General features: G+C 52.0%; 1 protein-coding gene across 1 annotated transcript; it reads left to right on the top strand.

Annotated features, from left to right (window-relative positions):
• PXDC1 (PX domain containing 1) lies at nucleotides 1-27,940 on the top strand. The gene is made up of 5 exons (XM_080806056.1): nucleotides 1-748; nucleotides 14,150-14,241; nucleotides 14,974-15,091; nucleotides 22,531-22,642; nucleotides 26,735-27,940. Exons 1-5 carry the CDS (start codon nucleotides 493-495, stop codon nucleotides 26,850-26,852), a joined length of 696 nt encoding a protein of 231 aa, XP_080662182.1. The 5' UTR covers nucleotides 1-492; the 3' UTR covers nucleotides 26,853-27,940.
• Nucleotides 27,941-28,000: the final 60 nt, after the last annotated feature.

Below are 28,000 nucleotides of genomic sequence, written 5' to 3'. Positions count from 1 at the left end.
GCCCGCGATGGGAAGTGCCTTATAAAGACGCAGCTCGGCCGGGCCCGACCGACTAGTCGCCGCGCTTCCCCGCGAGTGTACGCGGAGGTGGGGGGCGGACCCCGGACAAACCCAGGTTACGAAGGACTGCGGCCCTTGACAGCGGCCAGACGTACCCCGGCTCCGGACAGACCTGGGACGGACCCCGGCTCCCGGCGGACTCCGGCCGGATCCCGGCTCCGGGCAGACCGCCGCAGACCCCAGCCGGCTCCCGGGTCCCGAAAGACCTCGGACGGACCCTGACCCCGGAGAGACCCCGGTCCTGGGCAGACCGCGGGCACACGGCGGCGGACCGATCCCGGCCCCGGAGACCTTGGACGCACCCCGGCCCGGGAGAGTTCCGGGCCGGATCCCGGCTCCGGGCAGACCTCAGGCAGACCCCGGCCCCGCTGGCGGGCGGGCGGGCGGGGGCCGAGGGCGCCCCCGGAGGCGGGGGCATGCGCGACCCGCGGCATGGCCTCGGCGGTGTTTGAGGGCACCTCGCTCGTGAACATGTTCGTGCGCGGCTGCTGGGTGAACGGCATCCGCAGGCTCATCGTCAGCCGGCGCGGCGACGAGGAGGAGTTCTTCGAGATCCGCACGGAGTGGTCGGACCGCAGCGTGCTCTACCTGCACCGCAGCTTCGCGGACCTCGGCCGCCTGTGGCAGCGCCTCCGCGACGCCTTCCCCGAGGACCGGCCCGAGCTAGCGCGCGCGCCGCTGCGGCAAGGTTCGGGGGCCGCGGGCACCGGGGTGGGGTGGGGAGGGCGCATTGGATGGAGTCTTAAGGGGACATGTGGTTGCGAGGTCGTTTCACAGTGCAGTGGAGGTAGGAGGGGAAGTTACTGAAACCGAGATTGCGGCTCTCCCCTCTGTCCCTGGCACGGGACGGGGGACGCTTAGATCCTGCGACCCCAAATGAAGGGCGCCCAGGCAGCAGTGGTAGGAGGACGAAAGCCAGCTCATAGAGCCCTGAGGCCCTCCGGGCGGAAATCAGCAAGACGGGCGCCCCGACTGTCCCAAGGACGAGTCAATGACCAGTGCCAGTACAGCTGCCAGTGTGGGACACTGTCGGGGTGAGCTCCAGCCCGACTCCGGAGTGGCGGCCTCCCTCCCTCCTCACCCTCGGGTGGACCGGCTGTGACCCCCACCCTGCCCAGAAAGCGACGGGAGGGGGCTGGGGAAATGTTTGGGAAGAGTTAACAACAGTGTCCGATTGGGGTCGCGTCGCGTCTGGCAGCCATCCCCCTCGGAGTGCTCCCCTGGAAGGGGCTGTGCCTCTGATCTTCTGCCGTGACAGAGGAGCCCGAGTACGAGGTGCCACGCAGCCTTCTGTCACTCGTCCGGAGGGGCCTCCCTGCGGCCGACTTCAGGGGAGAGAGCCCAGGTCCCCACCCCAGGGGTGGGACCGCATTCGGGTTTGATTAACTGCGGCCTGCCTCCTCCCTGGCCTTGTGACTGCCCTGGCTCCTGGGGATTCGAGGTCTCCGAGAACTGGTGTGGCTTCCCCTTTCCTACGCCCTGGCTGACGCCCATCCCACCGGCTGCACTTTGGAGGCCAGGAGGAGAGGCGGCTGGAAGAGGGAAGGAAGCGCGTGAGAGAGGCTGAAGTTGAGCCGAGGAGGAGGGGCGGGGTGGGCGGGTTCAGAAGGCCCGAGGAGAAGCGGCCCGGGAAGCCAGTAGGGCTCTGAACAGTCCTTACCCCCGCCCCCAGCCCTCACCGCTTGTGACCACCTGCAGCTCTGAGACCAGTCACACTTCACCGAGAGGCCTTCCTTTCCACAGTCTTCCACACAGACCTGGTGGCACCTGTAGGGGGCACTTCCTGAAGCCGAGGGACCCCAACAAGCCTCCTTAGCTGTTGGACTGCCTGAGGTCTTAAGATAACCTCTACTTCCCCCTGCGGATCCCCCGCCCCAATGTGTGAATTATATAGATAATTAACTCGGTTCTCATGACACATCGTTTGGAAAGGCTCCCAAAGCCAGCAAGTTCGAAGGCTCTGACTGAGACGGCCTGCCTTTCAGGCTTCTCTTTGCTCCCCAGAGTCTCACATTTGTTGCCATTCTGGAGATAGCAGAGCGTTATTTCAAGCATGGCAGCAGTTTTCCTTGGATTTGCTATTTGGGTGTGTATATTGTATTTTTTTTTAACAAATGAATGTTCAAATCAGGAAAGCTTGCATGAAGGAACGACGGTTTGTTCAGTGACTTACATCTTTGGTGGAGGAACAAGGCGAGCCATTAACAAATTAGAGCCCCTGAGAGCCGCCAGTGCACATGCCCTCCCCAGTCCTTGCCAGGTCTCGCTCTGGGCAGGTGGGACAGCTCAGCTGGGCCCCCAGGCAGGCAGTCAGGCTAGAACTGGGCTCCTCCCCTGTAACACAGAACCAGTCTTACTTTTGGGGTGCGGGGTGAGGATTAAAATGCATAGTGTAGTGTCTTATAATAGTAAGCCCTCCATACATGCTAGTTGTTATTGTTACCCTCAGCATCAGCTGCTCCTGGCAAGGGTTGTAGCCAGTGGGGAAGCCCTGGTAGTGGCTGGATCTAGTAGTGAAAAGGACTTGCCCGGAGCAGAAGGGAGGTGGGTGTGAGCCACTGGACCTGCCTTGCACACACCCCGGCTCTGACCCGTCTGTCCTTGGGCTAACAGTGCTGGGTCAGTTCTGGGTTCCTGAGATGTAGACACAGAGTGTGTATCTGAAGTGAGAGTGAGACAGGTTTAGGAAGAGGGGGATTACTAGGGGGAAAGGAAGATCTAAAAGGATAAGAGAGCTGCTTAAATGTCTGAAGGAGGGAGAAATTAGTTCTGGGTGTTAGCCCTGCTGCTGGTGGAGGTGGGGGTGGGGCAGGTGCTTAGGATGGGGACCAGTGATTGGGTGGAAAGGGCTTTCTACTGGAACTGCTGGACCCTTTGCCTGGCCTGGAGTGCGTTCAGGGGAGACCCCTCTGAGGGCTGGGCCAGCACCCCCTGGAGGGGAGGAGATGGGGTGACCTTAATTCTTTGTCCTGGTGGTCCTTGATTCTCTGCATGAGGCACGCTGCTACTGCTCTGGGGCACCCCTTTGAGGTTCTGTTGCGCAATCCCAGGGGAAGCCCCTTTCTTTTCTTAGAGTCTTTTAAGTTCAGGGAAATTGTTCACTGAATCAAGTACATAATAGTAATGTAAGAGAAGATTCTACCTGATTTCCATGCAGATTTATTATTTGCATAAAAACATTGTCTGGATATACAAACCGTAAGTACGAAAGGCAACCGGATGCGTGTGTTGTATGAGAAATGTCAGGTTTCCTCAGTATCATTCCCCACCAGATTCCCTCGCTGAAATTTATTGAAATGCTTCTGGGCTGGATTAGATTTGTGCTCTCGACTTCTATTAACGAGCCTTGCGAGCAGATCTGGGTTTCGGAGCTCATGCTGACAGCAGGCAGGTAGCTCTTCTTGGGAATGTCTGACTGAACGCCCTCATGGGGTGTGAAAGCCTGGCCCCCCGCTTGCATTTTTGAGTCTGCATGCAGCTAAAGGGATGCTGAGCCCCTTCCCTTCGCCCCTCGAGTCTTGCCACGGGGGAGAGTGTTTATGTGGAGAGAATAGGATTTTCTCTCCCTTTGGCACACACACTGTGGTGGTAGGCTGGGGGACTGTCCATGGCCTTGAATGTTTCATTTTGGCACACGTTGTGCAAAGATACTGCAGGCCCTGCACACGCGGAGAGACCTCGCTCACTCACTTACCTTCCTGGCCTTCTCTGGGGCAGGGCTGACCTCAGGAATTGTCCTGCTTCTGTCCTCTGTCCTTTTTTCTTAGAATCTTGGCTTCCCACCTCACCCTCTTCTTCCTCTGGATCTGCGGTACCCACCCATCCTTTCTGGTGCCCCAGCCCAAGCAGATGGAGACAGCTGCTTCCCCTGGATATTATCTCTGGGTGACCACGGGGTTCCTTTTGGTTTTTCTACACCCCTCACCAGTGGGGCTGAGTCTTGAACCTGAATTCCCTCTGTGTGATACTTACGTGGGTCCGGGTTTCTTGACATGGTCAGGGTCTCCTGCCTGTTCCATCTCTTACATCTGAGAAGGTTTACACGTTAAAACATAAACATGCAGAATCTCTGATTGGCTGTTTGGTGCTCTTTGCCCATTTTGATTTTTTTTTCTTTTTTTTTAATAACACCGATTTCAGGCCTGGTGAAGTCTGAACCATCCTGGTCACCACTCCAGCAAGAGATTCTATTTCCCAAGTAGTCAGGTGACCTTTGATTCTTGATGACCATGAAATCCAACATTTTGGTTTCATATTCATTCTTGCAGTGAGTATCTGCTGAATGCCTGCTGTGTGCCAGGCATCGTTCTAGGGGGTGGAGACACAGCAGTGATCAAAAGAAGACCCAGAAAAAAAAAAAAAAGAATCCTTGCCCTATTGATTGTCATATTGTGGTTGGGAGAAATCCAACAATAAACAAAGATAAATAAATAATATGGTAGATAGTGATAAATATTCAGAAGGAAGCAAGTAGGCGAGGAAAGGGCTATGACTTCTAGAGGGAGGAGTTAACTTTCAGATAAGGTTCTCCAGATAGTCTCAAAGGAAGTGACCTTTGAGTCCAGGCCTGAAGGAAGGGAAGGGTCAAGCCTCTTGGTCAATACTTGGGGAAGCAAGCATTCCGGGCAGAGGCAGGAGCAAGTGCAAAGGCCCTGAGGCCAGCATAGGACTGGTCTACCTGCATAAGCGTAGATGGTCTGGTCTTAGATTTGAGATTCTGAGGACTGGAGTTAGGGTACCCAGGAGAGAACCAAAAAGGCTGGGTGCAGATTCATTTGCTGTGCTCCCGCAGCCCAGACCATGCTCCTAGGCCCTGAGCCTGCCCATTCATTCTCACATGGACTGCAGGGGAGAAGCTCTGTTCCAATACCGGCTGATGCAGAGGAGAAACTGTAGAGCCACCAAGCTTACTTGCCTAGTGGAGGTGGCAGGAAAGAGATCAGATGCCACATGGGGCCTGGGCAGCAGACCAGAGGCAGCAAGCCCAGCTCTGCCTGGCCTCACAGGGCCCTTGTAGCCTGGTGCTCGCTGAGTGTGGCTCTGCCCTTTGCCTCAACATTGCTCCCCACCCCACAGCCCTTGTGTCACTTCACTTTAGGGCATCCTGCCCCTTCGGACAGGGGCAGCTTTCACTTCTCGCGGGGATTTGGCGGTATTCTTTTGGATTCACAGATGTATTTTTTGAAGCTCTTCTAGATCGGTGGTACGTGCGCTTTTCCCAGGCCCCAGGGCAGCACGCCGTCCCAGTCCCGCGCCAGCGTGTCCGCCCCCATGTAGCCTGCTCTCCTCTCTCTGCCTTCTGTTTTCTCTCTCTTCCCCGAATGTGTACTCGGGCTTGGTTGCGATTTCCTTTTCCCACACTCTAGGGCCCTCTCGTCTCTCTGCAAGGGTCTGAATTGGTTCTTGGTCCTGTGATCTCATCCCATCAGATCTCGGACGGTGTCGGGGCCCCCAGGTGACCTGACCTGACCTCTCAGCTAGAGAAGGAGCCAGCCAGAAACTTACACATGGGGTTAGGTGGCTGACTTCTAGGTCACGGTTACTTTCCGCCGAATTCCCGAGGAGAAACTTGGCTGGCTTCTTGAGCAGACAGCTCCAGGAGCCTCCCGGCTGCCCTCGGGCTGGCCCACAGGGACACCGGTCCCCTTCCCTTCTAAAGTCTGGGCCTCATGTGTCTCTGTGGTCTGTTTCTACAAACACTTTTCCAAAAGCCAAAAGATGTTCCTGCGTGGTGAAGAGTCAAGGAAAGGGGAGATTCAAATGCCCGTGGAAGTGAAATAATGGGGATTGGATGAGTTTGCCCCTTCTCAGTGAAGCTCAGCCTGGAGTAGGTTGGGATTCAGGAGAGGGAGGGCAGTCTGGTAGTGAGTATGAGCCCCACGTGCATTTGCCCTGGGGGGCTTCTCTAGCAGACCCACCACAGCCCCCCCTCTGCCATCCTGGAGAGGGAGTGCGTCCAGACCGGTGGCTGGTGTTGCTGATTCTCTCAAATCACTTTTTCTTGGTATTTGTGTTCATTTTTACTTTCTTGGATGACCCTAGGCATCTGCTGGTCGCTTTCAGTTGTCATCACTAAACAATGGTCCCCATGTCGGGGAACAGGCCTGAGAAGCTCCCTGGGGCTGCTTGGTGTGCACCCTCTCCTTGAGGGGTAGGGCGAGGGCCTGTGCACCACTCTCTGCTGGCCAGACTGGGCTTCCGTCAATAATGGGGGCACGGGAGTGTCACGCCCCAGCACAGACCCACATGCAGGATGATGTAATTCTCCAAACAGACACCTCCAGTCTTCCCTCCTCACCCCACCCCCTAAACTGAGTCATGACCATGAACGGAGCCACTTTGCTCCATGGCTAATTTATACTGGCAAGCTTTCATATTTGTTTTGAGACCAAAACATCTTAATCACCCTTCATTGATATGTAACTTGGAATCAGCAGGAAAACTCTGATGAGCAGTAATTGGACAGAGGGTAGAGGGAGGCGGGAAGGAATCCCCTGGGGTGAAAACTTCTACCTAGAGTATCTGAATCCCAGCAGAAGCCCATCCTGCTTCCTGAGGGAGAAAATTCCCCACCCAGGCCCTGAAAGAGTGGGGACCCTCCTGGGGACACAGGAGCCAGGTGGGAGGGGTCAGGGTCATAATGACTCCCTTGGGGATATCACAGGGTCCCTGTGGGAGAGGCTTAGGCTGTGTGGTAGAAGGCCGGGGCTTTGGAAGCACACAGGTGAGGAATCAGAGGCCGGCTCTGTCCCCTGCTCCTCGGCCATGACTTTAGGCAGTTGCTTAGTTACCCAAGCCCCGGAGGCCTGATTGATGAAATGGCATGATGGTATCCCAGGCAGGGCTGCTGGAGGGCCCGACAGCCACGGAGTACCCAGAACCGGCTGGACGCCCGAGACCCGAGATCTGCTGGGTGTGGACTCAGGAGCACAGGTCCATGGAACTTCCACCATTTGCTCCCGGACGCGCAGCATCTTCCCCGGGGTGATCTAGATGAGCGAGGGTGGGTCCAGTGCCCCACCTGCCGCTCCTGATGGCATCTGCTTCCTGGGCCGCGGCCCTCCACCCCCAGGTCCCTAGGAGGCACGGATGGTGCAAGCCCCAGCCCAGGCTAAAGAGAGAGCCACAAAGGGGGTCACCGCCCTTATGTACCTCAGTGAGAGCCCTGCAGACCAGGCCTGTGGCTTTGCCGATCCAGAAACTAAAATTTGGTGCTTGGTGGGGGTCAGGCTTGGCGACTGTGCTCCAAGGGGCAATTTCACCAGGCAGAGATTACTGTGGGATCCTAGGGCGGGTGTATGTATCACTCTAAGAAATGCAGCTGCCGAGTGGGTAGGGCTCTTGTGAGCAGAGTCTACATGGGAAGGCATGGCTCCCCAGTGCCCTCTGTGAGGTTTACCCTTAATGCCCTTTGTCGGGCCCTGATTGTTTTAGTCCTCATCCCTCTGGCCTCCTTAGGGCCTCTGCACTTCCTGACCCCACTCAGCTTCCTCTCCTCCCTCCCAGGGCCCCCTGTATCTGCTCACCCTGCAGGCCTCTGACCCTGGTGAGGGTGGTCCCAGCTTGGAGTACTCCTGTCCCCCCTAGGGGACACCCTGCTTTTTGTGGCTGATGTTTGCCACATGTCCATTGTCCTGACTAGCAGGAAAGCTCTGGGGAGCCCGAGGCCCATCTGTCTTTCCAGCTACGGTAGTCCCCCCCACCGCCCCCACAATGTGATAGGGTGCCTGGCACAGATAGTTTAGGAGGAGTGGCTGAATGCGTGCTTCCTGTTTGGGGAGCCCAGCAAAGGATGGTGTGTCCTAAATACCTTTGATCCGAAGACAGACTCCCTAAGGGAGTGGCTTCTAAAATGCAGTAAGTGGGAAGTTCAGTAAGGGAATTGTGCTTTTACTGGGAGAGGATAATGAAGAGGGCGGGGGAGGGGGCGGTGGAGGGACTGGGGAAGGGCGCACCTCCCTGGAGCAGGAAGAAGCAGAGGAAGGAGGATCTCCTCTCAGCCCCTTCTTGGATCCTCAGGGAGGTGCTGTTTCTTCTCGGCCTCTTTGGTGTCCTCTGATGCTTTCTCTGCCCTGCTTTTCGCTCTTGGAAAGATGCAGAAGAGAAATGCGTGCCCAGCAGCTCCCACCTCCTACAGCTGGGTGTGAGCATCACCAAAAGCAGGCAGCCCCGTGGAAGGAGGGTGGGAGGGTGAACTGTGCCAGGAGGGAGGGGGAAACAGGGTTTCTGTCCTTCCAGAAATGCTGCGTGACACCCCAAGCACAAAACTCTACATAGAGTAAGCACGGGCTCCTCCTGGGGTGCTTAAGTGTGCACAGAACCAGCTCCCTTACGCTGTCAAGCATGTCATTTCTTACTCTCCACTTCTCAAATGTCGGCTGCCTATTTAGAAAACAGGTACCTAGGAAATCAGCATTGAAAATTTCCCTGGAAGATTTAAACTATTTTGCTTCCAAAATGCTTATTACACACCACCTTTGAGGAATACCTATCTCTCTCGCATGCAAGATGACCCGAGCTGTCTGCCTTGCTGTACGGTGTGTTGATGGACACATTTTATTAAATGGAGAAGGAAATCTTTAAACCTAATTTATTATCTGACTCAATTTGAAAGTGTGCTTTACAGAAAATTTCCCTAGGGCTCTGTTGTGTGAGTCTCCTCTAAGAGACATATTCTTGGGGTAATGGGCACTTCTTAATGTGCTTTGAAAAGGACGTTCTTCCTTAGCAATTGATCCAAGAGTCACCTTGTCTTTATTTCTGGAATGATGGCAGAAGGCCCCAGAGTCTAGCCACGGAGGAAGCCTGGCCATTACCAGCAGTGTTCATCCCAAAGCCTCCACTTAACTGAAAATGTGGGACTTTGGACTCAGGGTTTCTGAGGTTAGGAAACTGCTTTGTTTATGTTTGCTCTCCCTGATAAGTCTTTGTGCTGACTCCAGCGTGTTCATTTTGGATTCCAAGAATAAGTCAGGTGTTTATGTTTGCATAAAGAAGCTAATCCTAGGGGCACCTGGGTGGCTCAGTCGGTTAAGCGTCTGCCTTTGGCTCAGGTCATGATCCCTGGGTCCTGGGATCGAGCCCTATATTGGGCTTGCTCAGCAGGGAGCCTGCTTCTCCCTCTCCTTCTGCCTGCTGCCCCCCCTTCTTGTGCTCTCCCTCTCTCTCTGACAAATAAATAATCTTATAATTTTTTTAAGATTTCATTTATTTGTCAGAGAGTGAGGGAGAGATCACAAGTAGGGGGAGAGGCAGAGATAGAGGGAGAAGCAGGTTCCCCTCTGAGAAAAGAGCCCAGAGGGTAAATAAATAATCTTTAAAAAAAAAAAAAAAGCTAATTCTGAAAATGAATCACATTTTGGGTTCTCGATTTTCTTTTTTTTTTTTTTTAAGATTTTATTTATTTATTTGACAGGCAGAGATTACAAGTAGGCAGAGAGGCAGGCAGAGAGAGAGAGGAGGAAGCAGGCTCCCTGCTGAGCAGAGAGCCCGATGCGGGGCTCGATCCCAGGACCGGGGCTCGATCCCAGGACCCTGGGATCATGACCTGAGCCGAAGGCAGAGGCTTTAACCCACTGAGCCACCCAGGCGCCCTTGGGTTCTTGATTTTCAATGCTAAACTAGTTTAGAAAGAAAGGACAAACTGGCTGCTCTAGGCTGGTTTTTGGCCTCCAAATATATTTAAGTTAACAGACTGTAATTTATATATAATCACATTATCAGTCTTTCAGATTCAAATCTTTACTTGTTTTGAGGCTAATCAAATTTACACATTACAAACTGGGTACAGTGAAATTTTACAAATGGAAATTATATTAGTGACTATGGTTTATCAGAAATTAAAAAGATTTCCAGGGTCTGTGAAGTCTAGGAGTCTACTTCTAACAAAGTGTGCTGGTGGACCCTCCTCCCTTCTGTCCTTCCCAGGGGAAACCCGGTTGGTTCCACAGAGTGCTAGCACTCCCTGCTGGCTACTTCTAGGATGACAGTCTCATAACCAGTAGTTGCTTACCAAGTTTTTCTGTCCAACTGTGCAAAATCTCAACCATTTGCGCACCTACAGTTTTTGTTATTACCATCACAGATAGGAGAACGGAGTCCGACAAGATCCCCACAGAATTCTTGTAAGCCTATTTTTAAAAATAAGTTTTAAAATTGCTATTTGCTGTAAACAGTTCCTATTCGGAGAAGCTTTATCAGCCATTAAAAACCAAAGCTGTTGGGTCACAAAGGAAAAATACAGGATATAGGCTAGAAGGAAACTCCAGTGCATATAATCTGTTTGGGGCAGCAGTCCTTCGTGGGCTCTGTTCTTGCCACCTGCCCGTGAAAGTAATGCAGTGTCCCACAACTTCACCTTTCAGCCCTGTCACATTTTGAGAATTTATAATAATTTCAGGTCTCACAGTAGGTGTCTAAATTTCCCACCCATCATGAAACCGGAAAGTCTGAAGAAAGGAACCCCTGTGTGTATGAAATTCTAAAATGATGATTTAGTTCATATTTGCACTGTGGCCGATTTGGGCTCGTCTTTCTTAAAAATATTTTCCGAACACATTTAAGGTAGCCATCATTTGATGGGAAGCACTTTTAAAACAACTGAGAAGGGTGATGTCCAGGGCCCCGGAGAGAAGGGAAAGGCTGGGCTTCGGGGAGGCGCTTGGAGAGTGGTGACTCCTTCATGCCTGTATTTGGGGTGTTGGGAGACTTGCTATGCTCTGAGCTTTGCTTGGTGGTGGTAGCTGAGGTATCTGCTGCTGTTAGGCAGGTTTCGTGGTGTTCAGCTGGATCCATCGTTTCCTGAATCCCTCTGCCTTTGATTAGCTGAGGCCTCTGTGGGGGAAGAGGCCAGTGCTGGTGGTCACCTGGGAAGCCAGGATGGAGAAGCAAATGACAAAGTGTGCCCCCAGCTAAAGGGCAGTCACCTGTCATTAATGTTCTTGCAGCGAGGGATTCCAGCATCTTCCTTTGCCTGGTTAAGGTTCCTGAGCCTCCTTTTGTTTGGAGGCATGTTTACATTTCCAAGGAGTACGATCTGGCTGCTATTCAGGATCGTAAAGACAGGTCAGAGGAAGCAGTCTGGCTCTGCACACATCCACAGATAAAATCAAGCCAGCATCGCTCATGACTCATACATGATGCCACTCAACTGTCAGGCCTGTGACCTCGAGCTAGTTGGCCGCAGGTTCTGGTGTGGTGCTGACTGAGTGTGGTGCTGAGAAGCATGAATTAGGGTGATGATCCTATGGGGCAAGATGGAGTGCACCCACAGAAGATCATTAATGCTTGACTTCTGTGCTCTCTTCTGTAACTTCAGTCGACAAACAGCCAGTACACATCGAATCCCCTTCGTGTGTCAGGCCCTGTGATGATAACAGTGAGAGGAAAAGGCATCTGCTCCCCTCAGCTTTGCACACGGGGAACTTGGGGAGACCCATAGGTCCAGGAGCAGTCACAGTGCTGAGTGGCGAATACTGCAGAGGTCAGGAAAGTTCTCTGGAAGCCCAGAGGCAGCTCGGGTTCCATCTTCAGATGTGGGGAAGACTTCTCAGAACAGATGGTGTGTGCCCACGCCTTAAGGGATGGGTGGGACATTCCCACCTGTGAGCCTGGGGGTGGGGGGAGACCAGGGGAATTGTGTTTGGGTGGTGTGGACCTTTGAGATTGGCAGGAGGGTATGGGGAGTTGCAAGACACAGGGCTGGGGTTGACCAGGGAATGTACTTCTTGCCTTTTTCTACTTTATTCTGGAAAACAACACTCTACCGGGAAGATAGGGCTGCTGGATACAATACAGAACACCAAGTTGAGTTTGAATTTCAGATAAACAGCAAATAATTTTTTTAGTATAATCTGTCCCTACTACTGCATTATTCAGTGTTTATCTGAAATTCATATTTAACTAGGTGTCCTTTGTTTTATTTGCTAAATCAGGCCATCCTTAAAAAAAAAAAAAAGATCACCATAGAGCAGAATGTATTTATCCTACTATATATATAACTTTGCAGCTATGAACTCAACCGTGGGCTGAACATTAATTAAATCAAAGATGTAACCCAAAATATGTCACTGAGGCAAAAATGCAGGAATTATAAACCTTTATACTAACTTAAGATTGTTAAGTTGTGATGTGTTATCCTATGATTTGGGTATACGTACGCTGCATGCATTGACCATACGAGGCTAACCTTCCTACAAATGCACGTACAGAATATGAAATAATAAAACTACTGTGTCATAAATGTGAGTGATTTAAAACTCGTATTCTAGAGGTAATGAAAGTTGAACTTTAGTAATAATAGTTTTGTTCATCCTAGAATGAACAAGCATTTGGTGGGGACGATTAATTTAATTGTCCTCTCTTAAAAACAATTTTCCAGAAGATTTTGCATTGGGCCTTTTTCGCTGGTCAGACTCCCGGTAGCAAGCAGAAGATGAAAGCATTTTGGTGCAAAGAACAAAACAACGTGTGTGTGTGTGTGTGTGTGTGTGTGTTGCCAAGCAAGGAATTCAGGGCCTGGGGAAGAAGCATCCTGAGATTCTGGTACTATTTTCTTTCTTCCTTCTGCTTCCCAGAACGTGCAGGGGGCGTGGTGGGGCCTGGTAACCCGAGGAAGAGGGGAGAAGGTAGAGAAGACCCAGTCCCTTTCTCCGGTGACTGCTGGGGTGTGTGCCTGGGCCCTGTGGACAGAGGCCCCAGGTGGCTCAGCGGGTGAGCCACAGCCCAGCCAGCCCCCTTGGGCTCCGGCCATCTGAGCAGCTGCTGACTGGCCCCTGGGCCTGCGGGGCTGAGGGGGTGGGCAGGCCCAGACAGCCCCTCTGACACCTGAGGTGGCCTGTGCTTTAGGACGTTGAGGGAACCTTGCTTAGAAGTTGGCCGTGACTCAGGCTGCTTGAAGGACTCCCCCTGGGACAGCATAGGCGTTCAGACATGTCCTTGCCCTATGTTCGGGGCTGCCCCTGGTTCCACGGCCTGTATGTTTAATCATTTAGTTTAGGAAATTAACTTGATGACTTGTAGTTTCCGTTGATGACTTGCCTGAAGACCAAGCCTTTCTCCTGCAAAACCAAACCAAACCCAAACTGAAAACCTTAGACGCAGCAACTGGTAATAGTTCTGGGATGATCCCAGCGCCTGGTCTGGCCATGGCTCCCAGGGACCGTCCTGTCGGGCCACACGAAGTATGGCAAAGAGGCCTGTGTCCTTGGGAATGTCATTCCCGAGTCCCCAGGAGTCTGGTTTTTAGAAACTGAAACAAGGAGACTCGGGCCGTTTCCTGCTCACGGGGAGACGGAAGCACACCCAGATCTCCAGGCTGCCCGCCGTCATAGTTCACAGACTAAAGTCTCTACTTCCCAAAAGCCACATGTTACATGTAACGAGGGTAGATGTTCAGATTCCGAAAAAGTGCTGTGAGCCATACCCACTTTGGTTTTTTTTCTGGGTAAAGATCTGACTTTTCCCCTTCCAAACCCAGCATGTAAATGACTTATCTAAATATGGACTCCATTTCCATAGGTTCTGTGGTGAGGTCAACGGAGGCCAGGCGAGCCAGCCCTTCCACTGTGCGGGTGGGGCAGGTTCTGGGCCACCTCCTCCCTGAAGCAGCCACCACCTGCCAGGGGCTGAGTGTCCCCAGCCAAGCCTTGGTCTTGTCACGGGGCTGGCCCAGACTGTCCCATTCAGAGGAAACTTTGATCCCTGGCTTACACCTACGTTTCCCACTCATTCCACTGTCCCCCAACTGCCAGACTTCTCCTTTCGGGGAAGGCCATCATCCCCCCCAGCACACATGGAAATCATTCATTGGGTCATTGAAACTTAAAATGAGGTTGAGAGCACTGCTTTCAGAGTAAGGCTGCGTAAGTACTCCCAGGTGTCTTTGGTGGAGGGAGACACTGGGCAGTGGCTTCCTTGTCAGGGGATTGTCTGTTGTTCTGTATTTAATCTAGGAGCACATTTCCAGTCTGTTTTGTTTTTGTTTTTGTTTTGGGTTTTGGGTTTTTTTGTTTTGTTTGGTTTTGGTTTTGGTTTTTTGACTTTAGGCATTTCTATCTCGATTCTGTCTGAATGTCTGTCTCAATTCTAGGCCTGATTGCCATCAAGGACGCCCACGATATAGAGACCAGGCTTAACGAGGTGGAGAAGTTGCTGAAGACCATCATAAGCATGCCGTGCAAAGTAAGTACGATCGGCGGGGCTGAGGGGGGAGGTCGGGACACATCCTGCCTGCTTCCAGACAACCGATGCCCTCACTCATGAAGCTGGTTGCTCTCTTCCTGGACGGTTCAGGCCACGGGGAGGGGCGGAAAAACTAGGGGAAAGGAAGACATCTGTGGGCTCGTGCAGCTCCATTGTTTTCTCCTTGGTAAGCAGTGAGAATAAAGGGCCAAGGAGGAGCTAAGTAGTAAAGAGACATGGTCCCTCCACTGCCATGGTCTTTGCTTTCCCGCCTCCACTCAGAAGCCCACTGGTCTTGCAGAGGGTGTTTTGGAAGAGGGTGTTTGGGAGCCAAGGAGAGTGTTAGCATCCACATTGGCAGAAGACCTTTAAATGAAGTGGGCAAGCTTCGTGCACTTGGGACCCACTTGACTCCCACAGGGTCCATTTCCTCCTCTGCAAATGGGGAAAGTCAACACACTCACAGTTTATCATAAGAGGAAAGGACACATGTGCAAAACCCGGCACGTACCAAGCGCTCAGAAAATCTCTCCATCGCTTCCATTCCCTCTGTCCCTGGGGCCTTGCATTTTTGCCACATGGGGCCATTCGTAAGTGAAAGGTGGGCCTTGACTATAGCCTCATCAGTGTGGCCCGTTCTGCCAAGCATCTGGAAGGTGCAGGGGCATCAGCCTCACACGAGGCCACCTCTAGGGAGGACTCAAGTTTAGTCATTAACGCACTTATCCCCAGTATTCCAGGTCAGAAGTTGTGCTCACCTTCTTTGAAAGATCTCCTCTGGACCAGGTGTTAAAAAATGACAACGTACATAAAATTCAACCCAGCTTTCAAAGTCCAGTGAAAATATCAGGTAAGAGCTGCAGGGAAGGCGTGGGGAGGCCGGGTCCTGCCGTGGATGGCCGTGCTTTTCAGGAAGCATTTCCAGTTCACCGGGTACACCTTCTACCCTTGGGATCCAGAAAGATGATCCAAAAGAAAAATAAAATGGGCGGAGGCTGTTACCTGATTTTCATGGAACAGTGTTTTCCACCTGTTGACCTGCAGTTTACACTTCTCCAGTTTCCAAAAGGAGTAACTTGGTATATCAGTTGGAACTTTCTTATGAAACAGGGTCATGATGAACACATTAATGGGGCATTGGGAAGTGAATGACTTCAATCAGGAGTCTAGCCAGCTGATGTAAGATTGTTCACATAATATGGCAGTGAATTTAGTTTTAGGGCATCCAGGACAGAAAGGGGAGCATACAGTTTAGATGTCACTAATGTTGACACCGGACCACACCTTCTAGCCCCGAAGAGGCCAATGTCAGGAACAGTAAAAGTGAGTGTTGGCTGGGAGGAGCTGCCAGCTGGCTCCTCTGGGGGGTGGATAGAAAGGTGGGGGGAGCTGGAACTTAGCCCTGTTTAGTAGCTTTCTGTATCTGGGTTGCAAATGTTGTTAGAACACTGGACTTTCATTTTTGCAGTACTGTTTTGGGGAAGGCTGCTGAGGGGCATTTTGTGAGGAAAAGAGCTCTGTCCCAGAGTCCTGGACATGGGGATCCTCCAGGCAATGGACAGTCAGCTTGGATAGGCCCAAGATATGGCATGTGACTGGGGTCATGTGGGAGTGTGGCGGGTGGAAAGGGCGGAAAGGCAGCTACAAGAGGAGATAGAGTTTGGCTCAAGGGGAGATCCTGCAGAAGGTGCTGATCTGTAGGAGGAAGGGAAGGAGGGATTCTGCATTTAGCATTCTATTTCCAAATGGAAATAGAGAGAGCAGAAGGAGCATGGGCAGAAGGGATACCCCGGAAGCTGATGAAAAACAGTCAAGAGATGAAAGTGCATCTGAGCCCAGAGCTGTCTCCTAAGAAGGCACTGGGGGTTCACAGAAATAGGGAGACAGAGGACCAATCGGGATGGTGGTGGTGGGTGTCTTTAGTAGGAAGTGTCCTTACTGAGCTATGTGCTGCAGCAGGGATGCAATTCTTAACCATGTGTGGGGGATGGGTGGAGAGGGTGGGCAACTTCAGGGGACCCAAAGGGAAAGCGCGCTAGGATGTGATTGTGTGTGCGCAGGACGGCTGGCAGGCCTGGGTTTGTTGGGGTCTGCTGCTTTTGATGTCCATCCAACATGGCTTCCTGTGTGTTCTTAGGAAGAAGAGCAGGGTGTTTGGGCATCCCTCCTTATCTGGCACCTAGTATCCAGAACCTTCTTCATAGGATAAATGGCAGTCATTTATCCTGGTTGGCTGTCTATGGACCCCAGTCTTGGAGGGCACAGTGAGGGCTCCGGGACGCTTGTCACTCATGGTGGGTTTTATGTGCTGTCACTAGAGCACAGGCAAGTCTCTGATCTTTTGTCCTGAGCAGAAGAGTCCCAGCATGGCTGTCTCTTGCTTTATTTCTGTTTTGAGCCAACAGGAGAGCAAAGAGCAGCAGAACTCTTCAGGGCCCTGTGCTGGTAGCAAGAGCGGGACACTTCCTTCCGGTTGACCCCAGCTACACGGAACTGCTTCTGATTAATTCTGGAGTGCAGCCACCTGGAAACACTCCCAGCCCTCTGTCTACCATCCTATTTTTACTTGTGACAGGGCTAAACACATGACATGCCCCATGTTTGTCCTAAAGGGCTGGAAATAATGAGGTGAAATTTATTAGGGATAATTGTAGCCTCCCATGTGAGGCTTTAGCTACACTCTCAGAGTTCTGTGAGGACTGAGGACAGGTTTTTGGTCCCAGGGACATTGCTGTGGGTGCAAATAACCACAGGGATTTGAGTTCGGCACAGAACACTTTGTAGCAACGGGAACTCCGTCCAACAATGGAGTCTGTAAATATCTATTGCAAGTCTGTTCTGAGAGCTCGTGGCTCCCTGCAGAGGCCAGGGCAGCCTGTCAGAGGCATCCCTCCCAGGGTCGGCGGCTGGGAGAGGCCTCTCCCATCCTTCCAGAGCTAAGGTTCCGTCTGGGGCCTTCATCCTCCTTATCCGCTTTGATCGATTGGGCACCAAGTCTGAGGGTTCTCCCCTGGAAACGTCCCTACCTCCCCATCTCTGCTCCAGGACTAGGCGGCCCTCATTCTGTCTGAGGGAGGGCTTCTCACCATCAGTGTATAGATACGCAGACAATAATGGGGTGTGCCCCCGGAATGTGAGATACACTTTCATTACTCACTGAGTGAGGAAGGAAATATATTAAGACAATGAACTATGGTAAATTAAAAAATACTTTTCAGTGAAACCTTTGTTTACAGTAGCACTGGTACCCCTTTGAAGAACTAGTCTATACATGGGCAAGCCATGTTCCTCAGGCTTGTTCTCCTCTGTGGGTGTTTGGGGATTCGAGTTCCCCCAGACTTGAAGCTTCAGACTCTGGGCAGCATGACCTCCCCCCCAACCCGGGAATATCCACAGGTCTCTGTCTCTCTCTCTCTGTCTCTCTCAGCCTCCCCCCTGCCCCAGGACAGACTCTGAATACTGAGGTTGGTCATCCTGGACCTCTGACTTCCTGGGCTCATTCATTTTCTCAAAACCTTACACTCATGATAAAGGCCAAGTGCCCTAGTCATTTCAGCAGGCCAGAGTCTGGTTCACACTAGCTTTTTGATGCTGTCACCATAGAACCCTTTGCTCCAGACCCTCAGCCTCCCCTTGGTGGGGCTTGGCTGTGCTGTGGGCTCCCAACTTCCCTCTGTTCCCACAAACCCCGCCCGTCCATCCTATCCTGCTAAATTCCACTCGCTCTTGAAAGTGCTCCTGCCTGCTGCAGCTCACCCCACCCTTCCTCCTCCTTTCCTCTCCGATTTCTTAATGCCTTCTGCTACTGTTGATGTGGCACGTAGGGAGGTGGCAGCATGGGCGACAGGCGCTGACCTAGGCTTCCAGGGGCTTCTCGTTATGTCCAGCCGTGCGCACGGGCTCTGAGTGCGCAGCCGCGGAGACCGCTGAGCGCCAGGGCTCCGCTAGATGGCGCCAGGCGCTAGCCACATCCTGGGGCCGCTGCAAGGCGGTGGGAGAGACCCTGTGACCTCCTCCTGGATGCTTTGGGCAGTATAGCTTTAAACATTCTTCCTGCCGTGTGAATCTAAATGTCTATGGAATCAGAAAAACTTAAATAGAGTTTTCTACATGGTGGCTGTGTCCGTGCTTAGCAGGAAGCCTAAAGCCCCACTGTGATTTGCCTACTTGGACTAATCTATGTAAGCCACAAAAATATAATTATTCAGGTTTGGGGGCGGGGGGTGGGTTGGAAATGAATTCTAATTTCGTATTTCATTAACCAGGCAGCTGTACCATCTCAACCTTAATTTTCACCGTACAAGGTTCATCCAGTTGGCGAATTAATAAAAAGGCCATGCTTTGAATTTTGTTTGATTGCTGAATTACACTGAAAATATAATGGGAGAGAGGATTTGGATGGAGGGAAGCTGCACTGTGAATGCTTTCGGAACTGAGCTAATGGCTGCATTAAAAGAAGAACGTAGGAATTACTGAACTGAAGGAAGGATGGCCTATGGGGCAGAGGAGAGCATGGCGACAGCTAAAAAAAATAGAAAAATAGAAAAAATAGAAAAATCATGACCACATGTACACACCACAGTCGTACAGTTGACCCCTGAACAGGGGTTAGGGACTCTGACCCCCTGCACAGTTGAAAATCCATGTATAACTTTGATTCCCCCAAAACTGTTGACTGCAAGCCTTGCTGATAATATTAACCGTTGATTAATGTATACTTTGTATGTTATATGTATTAAATATCCTTACACAAGTAAGCTAGAGAAAAGAAGATGTTATTAAGAAAACCTAAAGAAGAGAAAATACATTTATGGTACTGCAGTGTACTTAAAACACACACACACACACACAGTGGACCTAGGCAGTTCAAACCTGTGTTGTTCAAGGCCAACTGTAATTGTTGCAGGAAAGGTCCATTGGTAAGTGCTAAAGTGAGTGGGAAAAAGCTGGAGAGAAACAGATTCTGCACAGTATCAATGCATTGCCCCAAGATATTTATTCACCGCAAAGAGAAAGAGTGAACCTGGCAGAAACTTCTTATGCAAGTGATGCTGATGGACAGCCCAGGAGCAAGGCCTGTTGACATCACACCCCCTAACAGGATGCGGGGGGGAGAGGGGAGCACGGGGTCACTCTGCAGGATTCCTGCTGGGAACACTCCACGTCAGTCAGAGCTCAAAAGCACCAGACAAATTGAGGGACCATCGATAAAATAACTCACCAGCCCCTCCCAAAGTGTTACTTTCATAGGAGATGAGGAGAGATGGAGGAACCTTCAGAGGCTGCACAAAACAAGGAAACAGCAACGCAAGGATCCCCAACAAAGGATCCAGGGCTGGGTCTATAACAGAAGAAAGCGACATTGGTGGAAAAGCCTATACACTCCAGTAAGGGAGGCGTTAAGTCCACCAGCTTTGATCATTGCACCATAGCTACGGGAAACGTTAACATCAGGAGAAACTGGTGAGGGCTACGTGAGAACACTATGCCGTTTCTGTAACTTTTCTATAATTTAAAATTAGCTCAAAAGATAGAAGTTAAGAAATGGCAAAGGAGAACTCTTCATGTGAAAAAAAAAATGAATGCAGAAAAGTAGCTTGAAAGGGAACTGTTTCGTGGAATCAGTCATGTATGGGATTAAAGTAATGACACTGGCCAGTGATTTTTGCTATTGGGATTAAGCCGACTTCTAAGACATTCACATTCTGTGTGTGTTTGGAGATAGGCTTCAGATGTGAGTGCTGTTCTGTAATCATAACCTTTTCTCTGGTTCTGTTTATTTGCATGACACAAAAGCTATGAAGACATTAGCAGTAATGACAGTCATCACTACCATTTGCCCAGCCCACAATATTTGTTAGATTCTTTACAAATACCATCTCATTTTATGTACTCCTGTGCTTTGGGGATGGGTATGCCCATTTTATAGATGAAGAAAGTGAGCAAGCAGTAACCTGCTCCCCACACATGAGTAGCAGAACTGGAGTTCATAGCTTGCCTTGCACACCATTAAACCCCAGGACTGTGTACAGAGGTTTCTTTGCAAGGGGAGTTCAGGAGTGATTTGTTACAAATCTGTTTTGGGGGGCTGGTAAGGACTCCATTGCTTAGAGATCCAAATTTCACATTTAAGAGAGATGAGGAAGTTTGAAAGTTCCTCTGCGAGGTAACTCTTCATTACCGTCAGAAATGTTTTGTTGCATGGACATTTGTTTTCCCTTGTAGGATTTTCCCCTCCAAACTCCCTTAGCAAAGGGGTGGCAGAAAGGGCTGGAGGCTGTGAGCTGGCTGAGGTTGGATGTGCTTCTGAGACAGACATATTTGAGTCAGAGTTAGTAAAAAGCAATAAAGAGAGGGGTTCTGTGCTGCTGTATGTTTTGATTGGAGAGGTGAGGGCATCTTAATCTTTCTTGTTACAATGCAGTCATCTTCAGAGTCTGTTCACTCAGACTTGGGTAAACATCTTCCTGCCTGTAGAAATGTCGTTGATTCCGGAGGTTCCAAGCACTGACTTTTCATCAGGTCTTGGTGTTCCTTCTCATGACTTCAGGCTCTGCAAGCTTGTCTTTGCGCAGGGAGGGCGGGTGGGATTCAACCTGGAGGGGTGGGGTGGGCAGGGAAGAGGAATGCGCTGGTGTCACCCAGAGTGTTACTAACGGGACTGGTATTTCAAAAGACCAAAGAACCATGAGCTGTCACTTCTGCAGAAAGTCAAGTGGAGATGGTAGCAATTACTTGGCAAATCTGACTGATGAAGTATCATTTTATTCCTGTGGGGCTGAAGAGGAAACCTTCTCTTTTTCTTTGTTTTTGTGTAGTTTTCCTAATTCTCTTCACATGGAAAGAAATTCAAAGAACTGAGAACCAGGTATCTGGAAAGAGTAAAAATAAATAGAAAGTTACAATTATACTTATGAGAAAAGAAAATCCATGCATGGGAATAAAACAAAAATCTAAATTATGATGAGATGAAGGAAAAAATTAAAAGAAAACAATCTCCCAAACAGTTGTGACAGGTGCCTAGGGAGACTGTGGACAGGTGAAGGATGTTTTTGTTACCTGTGCTGGGCCAGTAGGAGAGGAGACCTATTTCAAGTTGTGTGTTTCTGTGTGTGAGGCTCTGAATGGGAAGATGATAATCCTTTGGATTTGAGAATGCCCCAGAAATTCAGAGTCGATTTTTTTTAAGATGAAGTAAGGAGAGGACCTGATTTGAGAGGACAGACAAGGGCGGTGAACATGGTGCTTCCTTGACTAAGAGATAAGGTTAGGGGCAGCTTCCCAGAGGGCTGGAGAACTCCAACACTAAGGAGAACTAGTAATAGCCACCAGATCAATTCTTGGAGCATTTTACAGAAACACATTCCCTGGGGAAATGTAAATAAAAGCTACACCAGATAGGAGAAGTCAGTCAAGACACACTAACTCCTTATACTTAAATGGACGAGATGGTGTGATGGAATCCTGTAACTCATGAGAGTTTAGAGTTGAAGGGATCCTTGGAGACCACTACTATGCTGAAATTCCCCAGTTGAGGATACTGAGTCTAAAGACCGTGGACCTCTGGTGTCCGGGCTCCCAGTCCGGGGCTGTGTCCCCTGCCACACATCCAGGCATGCCTGTCCTCTCCTCTCCCAGTGTGGGGTAAACACTAGACTTCCATCCTCAGAAGCTCACTGCCTAAGGCCAATGTAGACTACTTTGTTTGCCTTTTTAACTATCAAAATTTATGCGTACAGGTAAAAAAAAAAAAAAAAGATCAATTTATTTACGGAATTATATAAAGTAAAAAGGTGAAGATGCCCATTTGGTGTAAAAATGCATACTGATCTCAGCTGACCCTCACAGCGACCCAGGGCAGTGGACAGTGTCATCCGCATCTCAGGCACAGGGAAGATCGGGTACCTGTGCAAAGCCTCATGGTGGCAATGTGTGATGGACCCAGACCCAAACCCAAGCCGATAGACGTGAGCTCAGTATTCTCTCTTTGCCAGCTTTAAATCAGTGGGGAGGGCTTTTGGGGAGGGTGCTGGTAAAATTCAGAGCATCTTCCTGGAGCCTCTTGGCTTATACAGGGTCCTCAGATGTGGTTTCTGTGGAGGTTGGCATTGGCGCTTGAATCTGTTGGCAGAACTCCAGAATGGGCCTCTGGAGTGTAGAACATTCTCTTGGAGTGTGGGGGAGAATTTAGGGCAGTAGATGGAGGGGAAAGTAGAGAGATTAGTATAAGCCCGAAACTTCAATATCTGGTCCGTTCTGTGTATTTACTTCATTGCTTTCATTTTTCAGAAATCATGAGGTCCAATGGATTTTGCTTAGCAAATACAGAAACCATTGTTATTGACCACAGTATACCAAACGGAAAAGACCAGCACCTGGGTGTGGATCCGACAGAGCACTTGTAAGTAGACTGATTTGAATATAGTTTTATAGAAGGGATCCCTGAGCTGGTGCCGGAGGCTGGAGTTCACAGCCCATATAGAGCTCTAGAGGAAGCAGTTGTGGCCGGAGATACTGAGCCATCCTGCCTGCATTTGGACACTTATTTGAAGTGTTTGACTTTTCTAGAGGACAGTGAGAGCTTGCTTCATAAACCTTGTGGGAACAAAGTTCCTTTGACCAAGGGGCTGGCTATAAGGGGGCATCAAGGAGAAGTGGCCGGACTTCAGAGTCTGGTCTGTGCTGGGCCCTGAGGAACTATGGCAGCCATAAGCCTCCCCGTTCCCAGGGCCTGGACTCCTGGGATGGGGAGAAATGTCACCTGCATGGTGTCACATCACAGGGCTGGAGATCCTCCAGACTCTGAGGTGGTCTCCATAGAGCTCACAGGCTGAAACCTGGCGCTGCTGGGCCTGCTCTGAGGGGAAGGAGGATGTGTCCGACTAGGGAAGGCAGGACAGCCAAAGACACCACGGCCTTCCCTGTCCCTCCTTCTCTAATAACAGAATGCTTAACCGTGATAAGCGCACTGGGAAAGCCCGACACCTGGGCTCCCCGCGAGGCACAGCCTCCTTCATCCCTGGTGTACTTCCGGGTCATGTCCTTGGGCGTCTTCAGGAGGCAGCTTGAGGGGACATCACAGCTTGGCTTCTGTTGACTGTCCAGGCCAACCCCACGGCCCCTGCTGGTTATGTGAGCCTCAGGAAGTTATTTAACCTCTCCTGGCTTCTCTTCTCCTCCAAGTGGGGCCCCTGAGGCTCTCCCGGGGTCATTGTAAAGATCTCAGGTGGTAAATGGGAACCCCCTGGCCCAGGAGCCCCCGCAGGCCGCAGGGGCCCATGAGCGGCACACCCCGGGTTCGGGGGCCTTGGAGTCTCATATCCGGCCTCACCCACTGAGCTGCCAGTAAACACACACTAGGACAGACTCTGTGCTGGGACCCACCCCAGCCAGCCAACAGCAGAGCAGAGCACGAGCCCCAGGTGTCCCTGCACTCCTGCTGCAGGCGGCCGGAGCCTTCTCTGCTGGAGCCTTGCTCTGTGACCGAGCACAGGGGGAGCCACGTCACGCCCATGGAACCGGCTCGGGCCGGCAGCTCCCACTTTCTCAGTTTCAAAGATGTCTCTTGGGTCAATGGCACAAGGTTCCCTCACCATGGAGATGTCATGAAATGCTTGTGTAAGAGGATATGCTGGTAAGGCTGCCGGGGGTGGCCCTTCCCTGAAAGGTCCTTGTCCCTTTGCATGCCTTGCTGTGACACCACGTGTCTTCATACCACTGTGCGTGTCTATAGCTCATTTTTTCACGAGCCGGGGGTCCTCCATGATCGCACAGGGCTGGCACCGAGGGGGCACGAGATTGCTCTATATGAAGTGGGTGACCGGAAGGAGAGGCCCTGGAGCATCATGGGAGGAGCTTTTGGGGAGGGGCTGTCTTGGTGGACGAGGGACAGGTGGAGACCCTCCTTCATCAGTAGTAGGGTCCCAGCTCTGGCAGCACAGTTTCCCCCCGGGAAACTGTCGTCAGGAGTCCTAAGAGGCCAACCCGTACTCAGCGAGATTGGACAAGTAAGTTGAACCATGAATAGTTTTGCCAAGGAGAGAAGCTCACAGAGAGAAAGCAAGGGTGGTAACGTGACCCCACAGCTTTGCATGGACAGGGATGACACGCCCTTAGCATGGGGCCCCTGGGCTCCAGGATGCCTGGCTGGCAGGAAACCAAGCAAGAAAAGCCTCGGTGATCCCAGAAAGGCTTAACAAAGAAATGTCTGCTTCCGAGTGGCTCAGGGGAGCATTTAGAGGGAATTCCTGAGGCAGGCTTGCCAGGCTTTTCTCTGGGTGTCTGATGTAGGGCAGTGCGCTGAGCTGACAGTCGGCCGCTGGCTGTCTCTCAGGAGCAATCTGTTTCAACACTCCACAGGGCTGTCAGGCAGGTGATGGGGGTTGACGATGGGGACAGGAGGTCACAGATCGATGTCGTTGGAGAACAAGGCTTTGCCTCCCCGCCACAGCCATCCTCTGTGGTCCCCGAGGGTGACCGTTTGGCCCCAACACTGTGAATTCAGTGCTGTCAAGCCTGCCATTAGCACTTGTGCTGTGATGCCAAGAGGGCAGTCTTCATGCTTCTGGGGCAGGAATGTTCCAGAACCCCGGCACGGACCCCACTGTGCTCAGGGAACGGGGGTGTGAGTCAGCAGGCCAGCGGGACCTCTGGTGGTCACCCTGGCTGGCTGGAGTGGTTACAGGGCTCGTAGAAATCCACCCAGGGCTGAGGCAAGTCCCCCATTCTGTCCTCACAGGTTAGGAGCAGAGGTATTTGCCAGGCCTGCTGAGGGTCACTGGGGGTGACGAGGCCGCTGGACTCAGGCTGGTGACTCATTTTCCCCAGCGTCCCAGCTTCCCCTCCCTCCCTGGGTTTTTAGGGTCATGTGATGAGGGCCGGAGGTGAAGGAAACCGGCCCTGTTCCTCCCCAGGCTGAGCCTTTCCCTGCATCCAAGAGTCGTCTTTTAATTCATTCCGCTGTTGGTTTCTGGGAAAAAAGTCGGGGAACTGGTGTTACCTCCAGGAGACTTGCCGCCCCAGAGGCTGCGCACACTTGGCGTCGGAGCCTGGATCTCCTTCTCCGCAGCCGCAAGCTACCCAGGCAGGCAGTGCGGGGAGGAGGAGCCGGCCCTGAGCCCGGCCCTGCCCCTGCAGCGGCTGCGGGGAGGCCCCGCACATCGCCACACAACACCCCTCACTGGGGAGGCGGAGGCCTTTTCTCACTGATTCAAAGCCTCCTCCTACACTTTTAACTTAAAGCTCGGACCGAGAGGAAGTAAGCCCCGTTCTGAATTAGGAGGATGCTGGGAGGGGCGCTCTGCGGGCAGGGGCTGGGCCTTTTCACTGCCTCCTGTGCGGCTCCCGTGTCCTGTGCTCAGTTCGTGTTCTTCCCGGTCACGCCCAACCCTTCCAGGTAGAGTGGAGCTCCTACAACGGTACTCGCCAGTGACGCCTTCAAGTGCCAGGAATCAGCGCGGGGACACACTGTACGCTGCGGGTTCCTTCCGCAGGCTGCTTGCTCCTGGGAGAGCAGGGAGGGAGCGCGCCTCCGCCCACCTCTGCCCTGCCCCCTCTTTGTTGAGGAAAATGGAGAAAGCCCAAGCAGCATCTCTGTGTCCCTTCCTGGGGAGAATGTCCTTCAGGGAGCTCTTTCTCTGTTTTAAAAATCTGGAGGTTGTTCCCCCATCCCCCACCCCCCAGCTTAGGAGGCCGTGTCTGGGTTAGACAGGGAGTGGAAATGGTTTCAATTCATGGGGGAATCCGTATCCGGAAGGTATTAGTCACCTTATGTGCAGAGTACATATTCGTCCCCCGCTCTTCCTGCCTGCCCCCCCCTTGTAAACCCCCACACTGAATACAACGCCCCTCTAGAAGGAGCCCTCCCTCCATGACCTCCCCAGCCCCCCACCCAGATGCTCTCTGGACCGCTGATCTCACACCCCTAAGTCAGCAGCACCATGTCGCTCGGATGTGGTTAGGTTGTGAGCTTGTGACCACAGTGGCTTTTCCCACTCATCTGTGCTGTTGTCTGTGGGGCCCCGCACGGGGTGGGCTCCCGTTCCCACAGACTGTCTCCCTGCCCTGCTTCCTGCCGTGTCCCCAGAGCCTGACACAGAGCAAACCCTGGACAGAGAAAAAGAATCACTCTGTGAATGAGTGAATGAATGAATGTCTCAGTAAACATTGGTTCATGAATGCAGAGAGCAATGTCTAAGCCAGTAACCGCCAGAGCTGTCAGGGACTTTAGAGAAGGGTCCATTTCGCCTCATTAATTTGTCATCATGGTCCTTGTCATTCTTCCTAACCTGCATTGAGAAGGCCGTGCGCCATGGTCCCATGAGCCCATGCCTCTTGAGGAGCCTTAGGGAAAGCCCTTCCCTGGTGTTTGGTATTGACCCCTAAGCGCCCTCCTGCCAATGACCTTCTGCCCTTTCTCTCTCCACTTCGGTGGGCGTGGGGGTGGGGGTTAGTGAACCAGCCCCAGCCCTCACCTCTGAACTTTCCTTTTCAGGTTTGAGAATGGTGGTGAATTTACCTCAGAGCTGGAAGATGATGATGACCCAGCAGCTTATGTCACCAACCTGTCCTATTACCACCTGGTCCCCTTCGAGACGGACATATTGGACTGAGTCTCTGGTGAGGCCCACCTCCCCCCACCCTTGACTGGTGGTTCTGTCCCGGCTGCAGGGGCCCCATTGCTGCCCCAGGCCTGGGTCAGGGGGGGTCTCTACGGTGACAGTGCCCGGGAGGCCTGGGCCCATGGAGCAGCAGGGCTTTCCGGAGTGAGGGCCATCCCCAAGGTCTCCCGAAAGCAGGAGCCAGGTCCCCGGAGCCCCGCGCAGCCTGCTGCTTCTCTGCTCAACACCACCAGCCTGTCTCCACCTGCCTGGGACTCGCTCCCCATCCATGTGTGGGAGAGCCACAAGTGCCTGCAGGACATGTGGACACCAGGGCGGACACGCAGGGCCTGGCAGTTCCCTCGTTTCGCTGTGACTGCTTCCTGGGGAGGAGCCTGTGCCCTGGTGCAGTGCTCCAGCATGGCCGCCTGGCCACCGCTCGCTCCCCACCATTCCCTCACACGACAGGAGCACAACATGGCCTGCGAGTTGGTGAGGAGTCGCCGCAGTCTGGACGACACGGGCAGGGAGTGTTCGGTAATCCAGGATTTCCCTGGGAAATTTTATTTTCCTTTTTCATCTTCTTTGTGGAAACTGTGGATCTGGGTCCAGCCAACGGGGCTCCTTATAGAAGGTTCTTTTGGGAATGGTGAGTGTTGGCTACAGAGATGGGGAAATCACTGCCCATCAGGTCCCCGTGAGCGAGGACTGAGAAGTACTGATTCCCCTCCAGAGAACAGAGTTCCTGCCTGGCCTGCCCGCATCCCTAAAGCCCTTCAGTGTGGGGTAGCCGTGCCGTAAGCACCCCGGGCCGTGGAAGGTTCACCTCTCCTGCTGTTTACCAAGCTCTCAGTGACGTCATTGCCATATTCACCTGCAAGGGGGGGGCGGATCAACAGGAAAGCGCCGAGTCCCCCTTCGCCCCTGGCGGGGGGGTGGGGGGGGGCAGGCGGGTCTGCGTTCTGTGTGCTGATCTCCTCATGGTGTCTACTAACGACCAACATTTGCTAATGTAAATAATAGTAAATTATTGAGAATCCTAATTCTTTTACACAGTCTGTTTTTTAATCTATTTTAATTAAATAAAGTGTATTACTCTACTCCAGGATTTGAGATGTCTGGTGTCTAAAGGTACGGCTCTTTCTATTCCGGGCCGCCTC

This window comes from Martes martes, assembly GCF_963455335.1.
Source record: "Martes martes genome assembly, chromosome: 6".
NCBI lineage: Eukaryota > Metazoa > Chordata > Mammalia > Carnivora > Mustelidae > Martes > Martes martes.
The sequence above is the reverse complement of the archived record's forward strand: the minus strand, read 5'-3'. Positions and strand labels throughout refer to the sequence as shown.

Coding starts and splice junctions, on each gene's coding strand:
- PXDC1 (XM_080806056.1), top strand. CDS start 493: ATGGCCTCGGCGGTGTTTGAGGGCACCTCGCTCGTGAACATGTTCGTG. Junction 749..14,149: donor GCGCGCGCCGCTGCGGCAAG/GTTCGGGGGCCG, acceptor TCTCAATTCTAG/GCCTGATTGCCATCAAGGAC. Junction 14,242..14,973: donor TCATAAGCATGCCGTGCAAA/GTAAGTACGATC, acceptor ACTTATCCCCAG/TATTCCAGGTCAGAAGTTGT.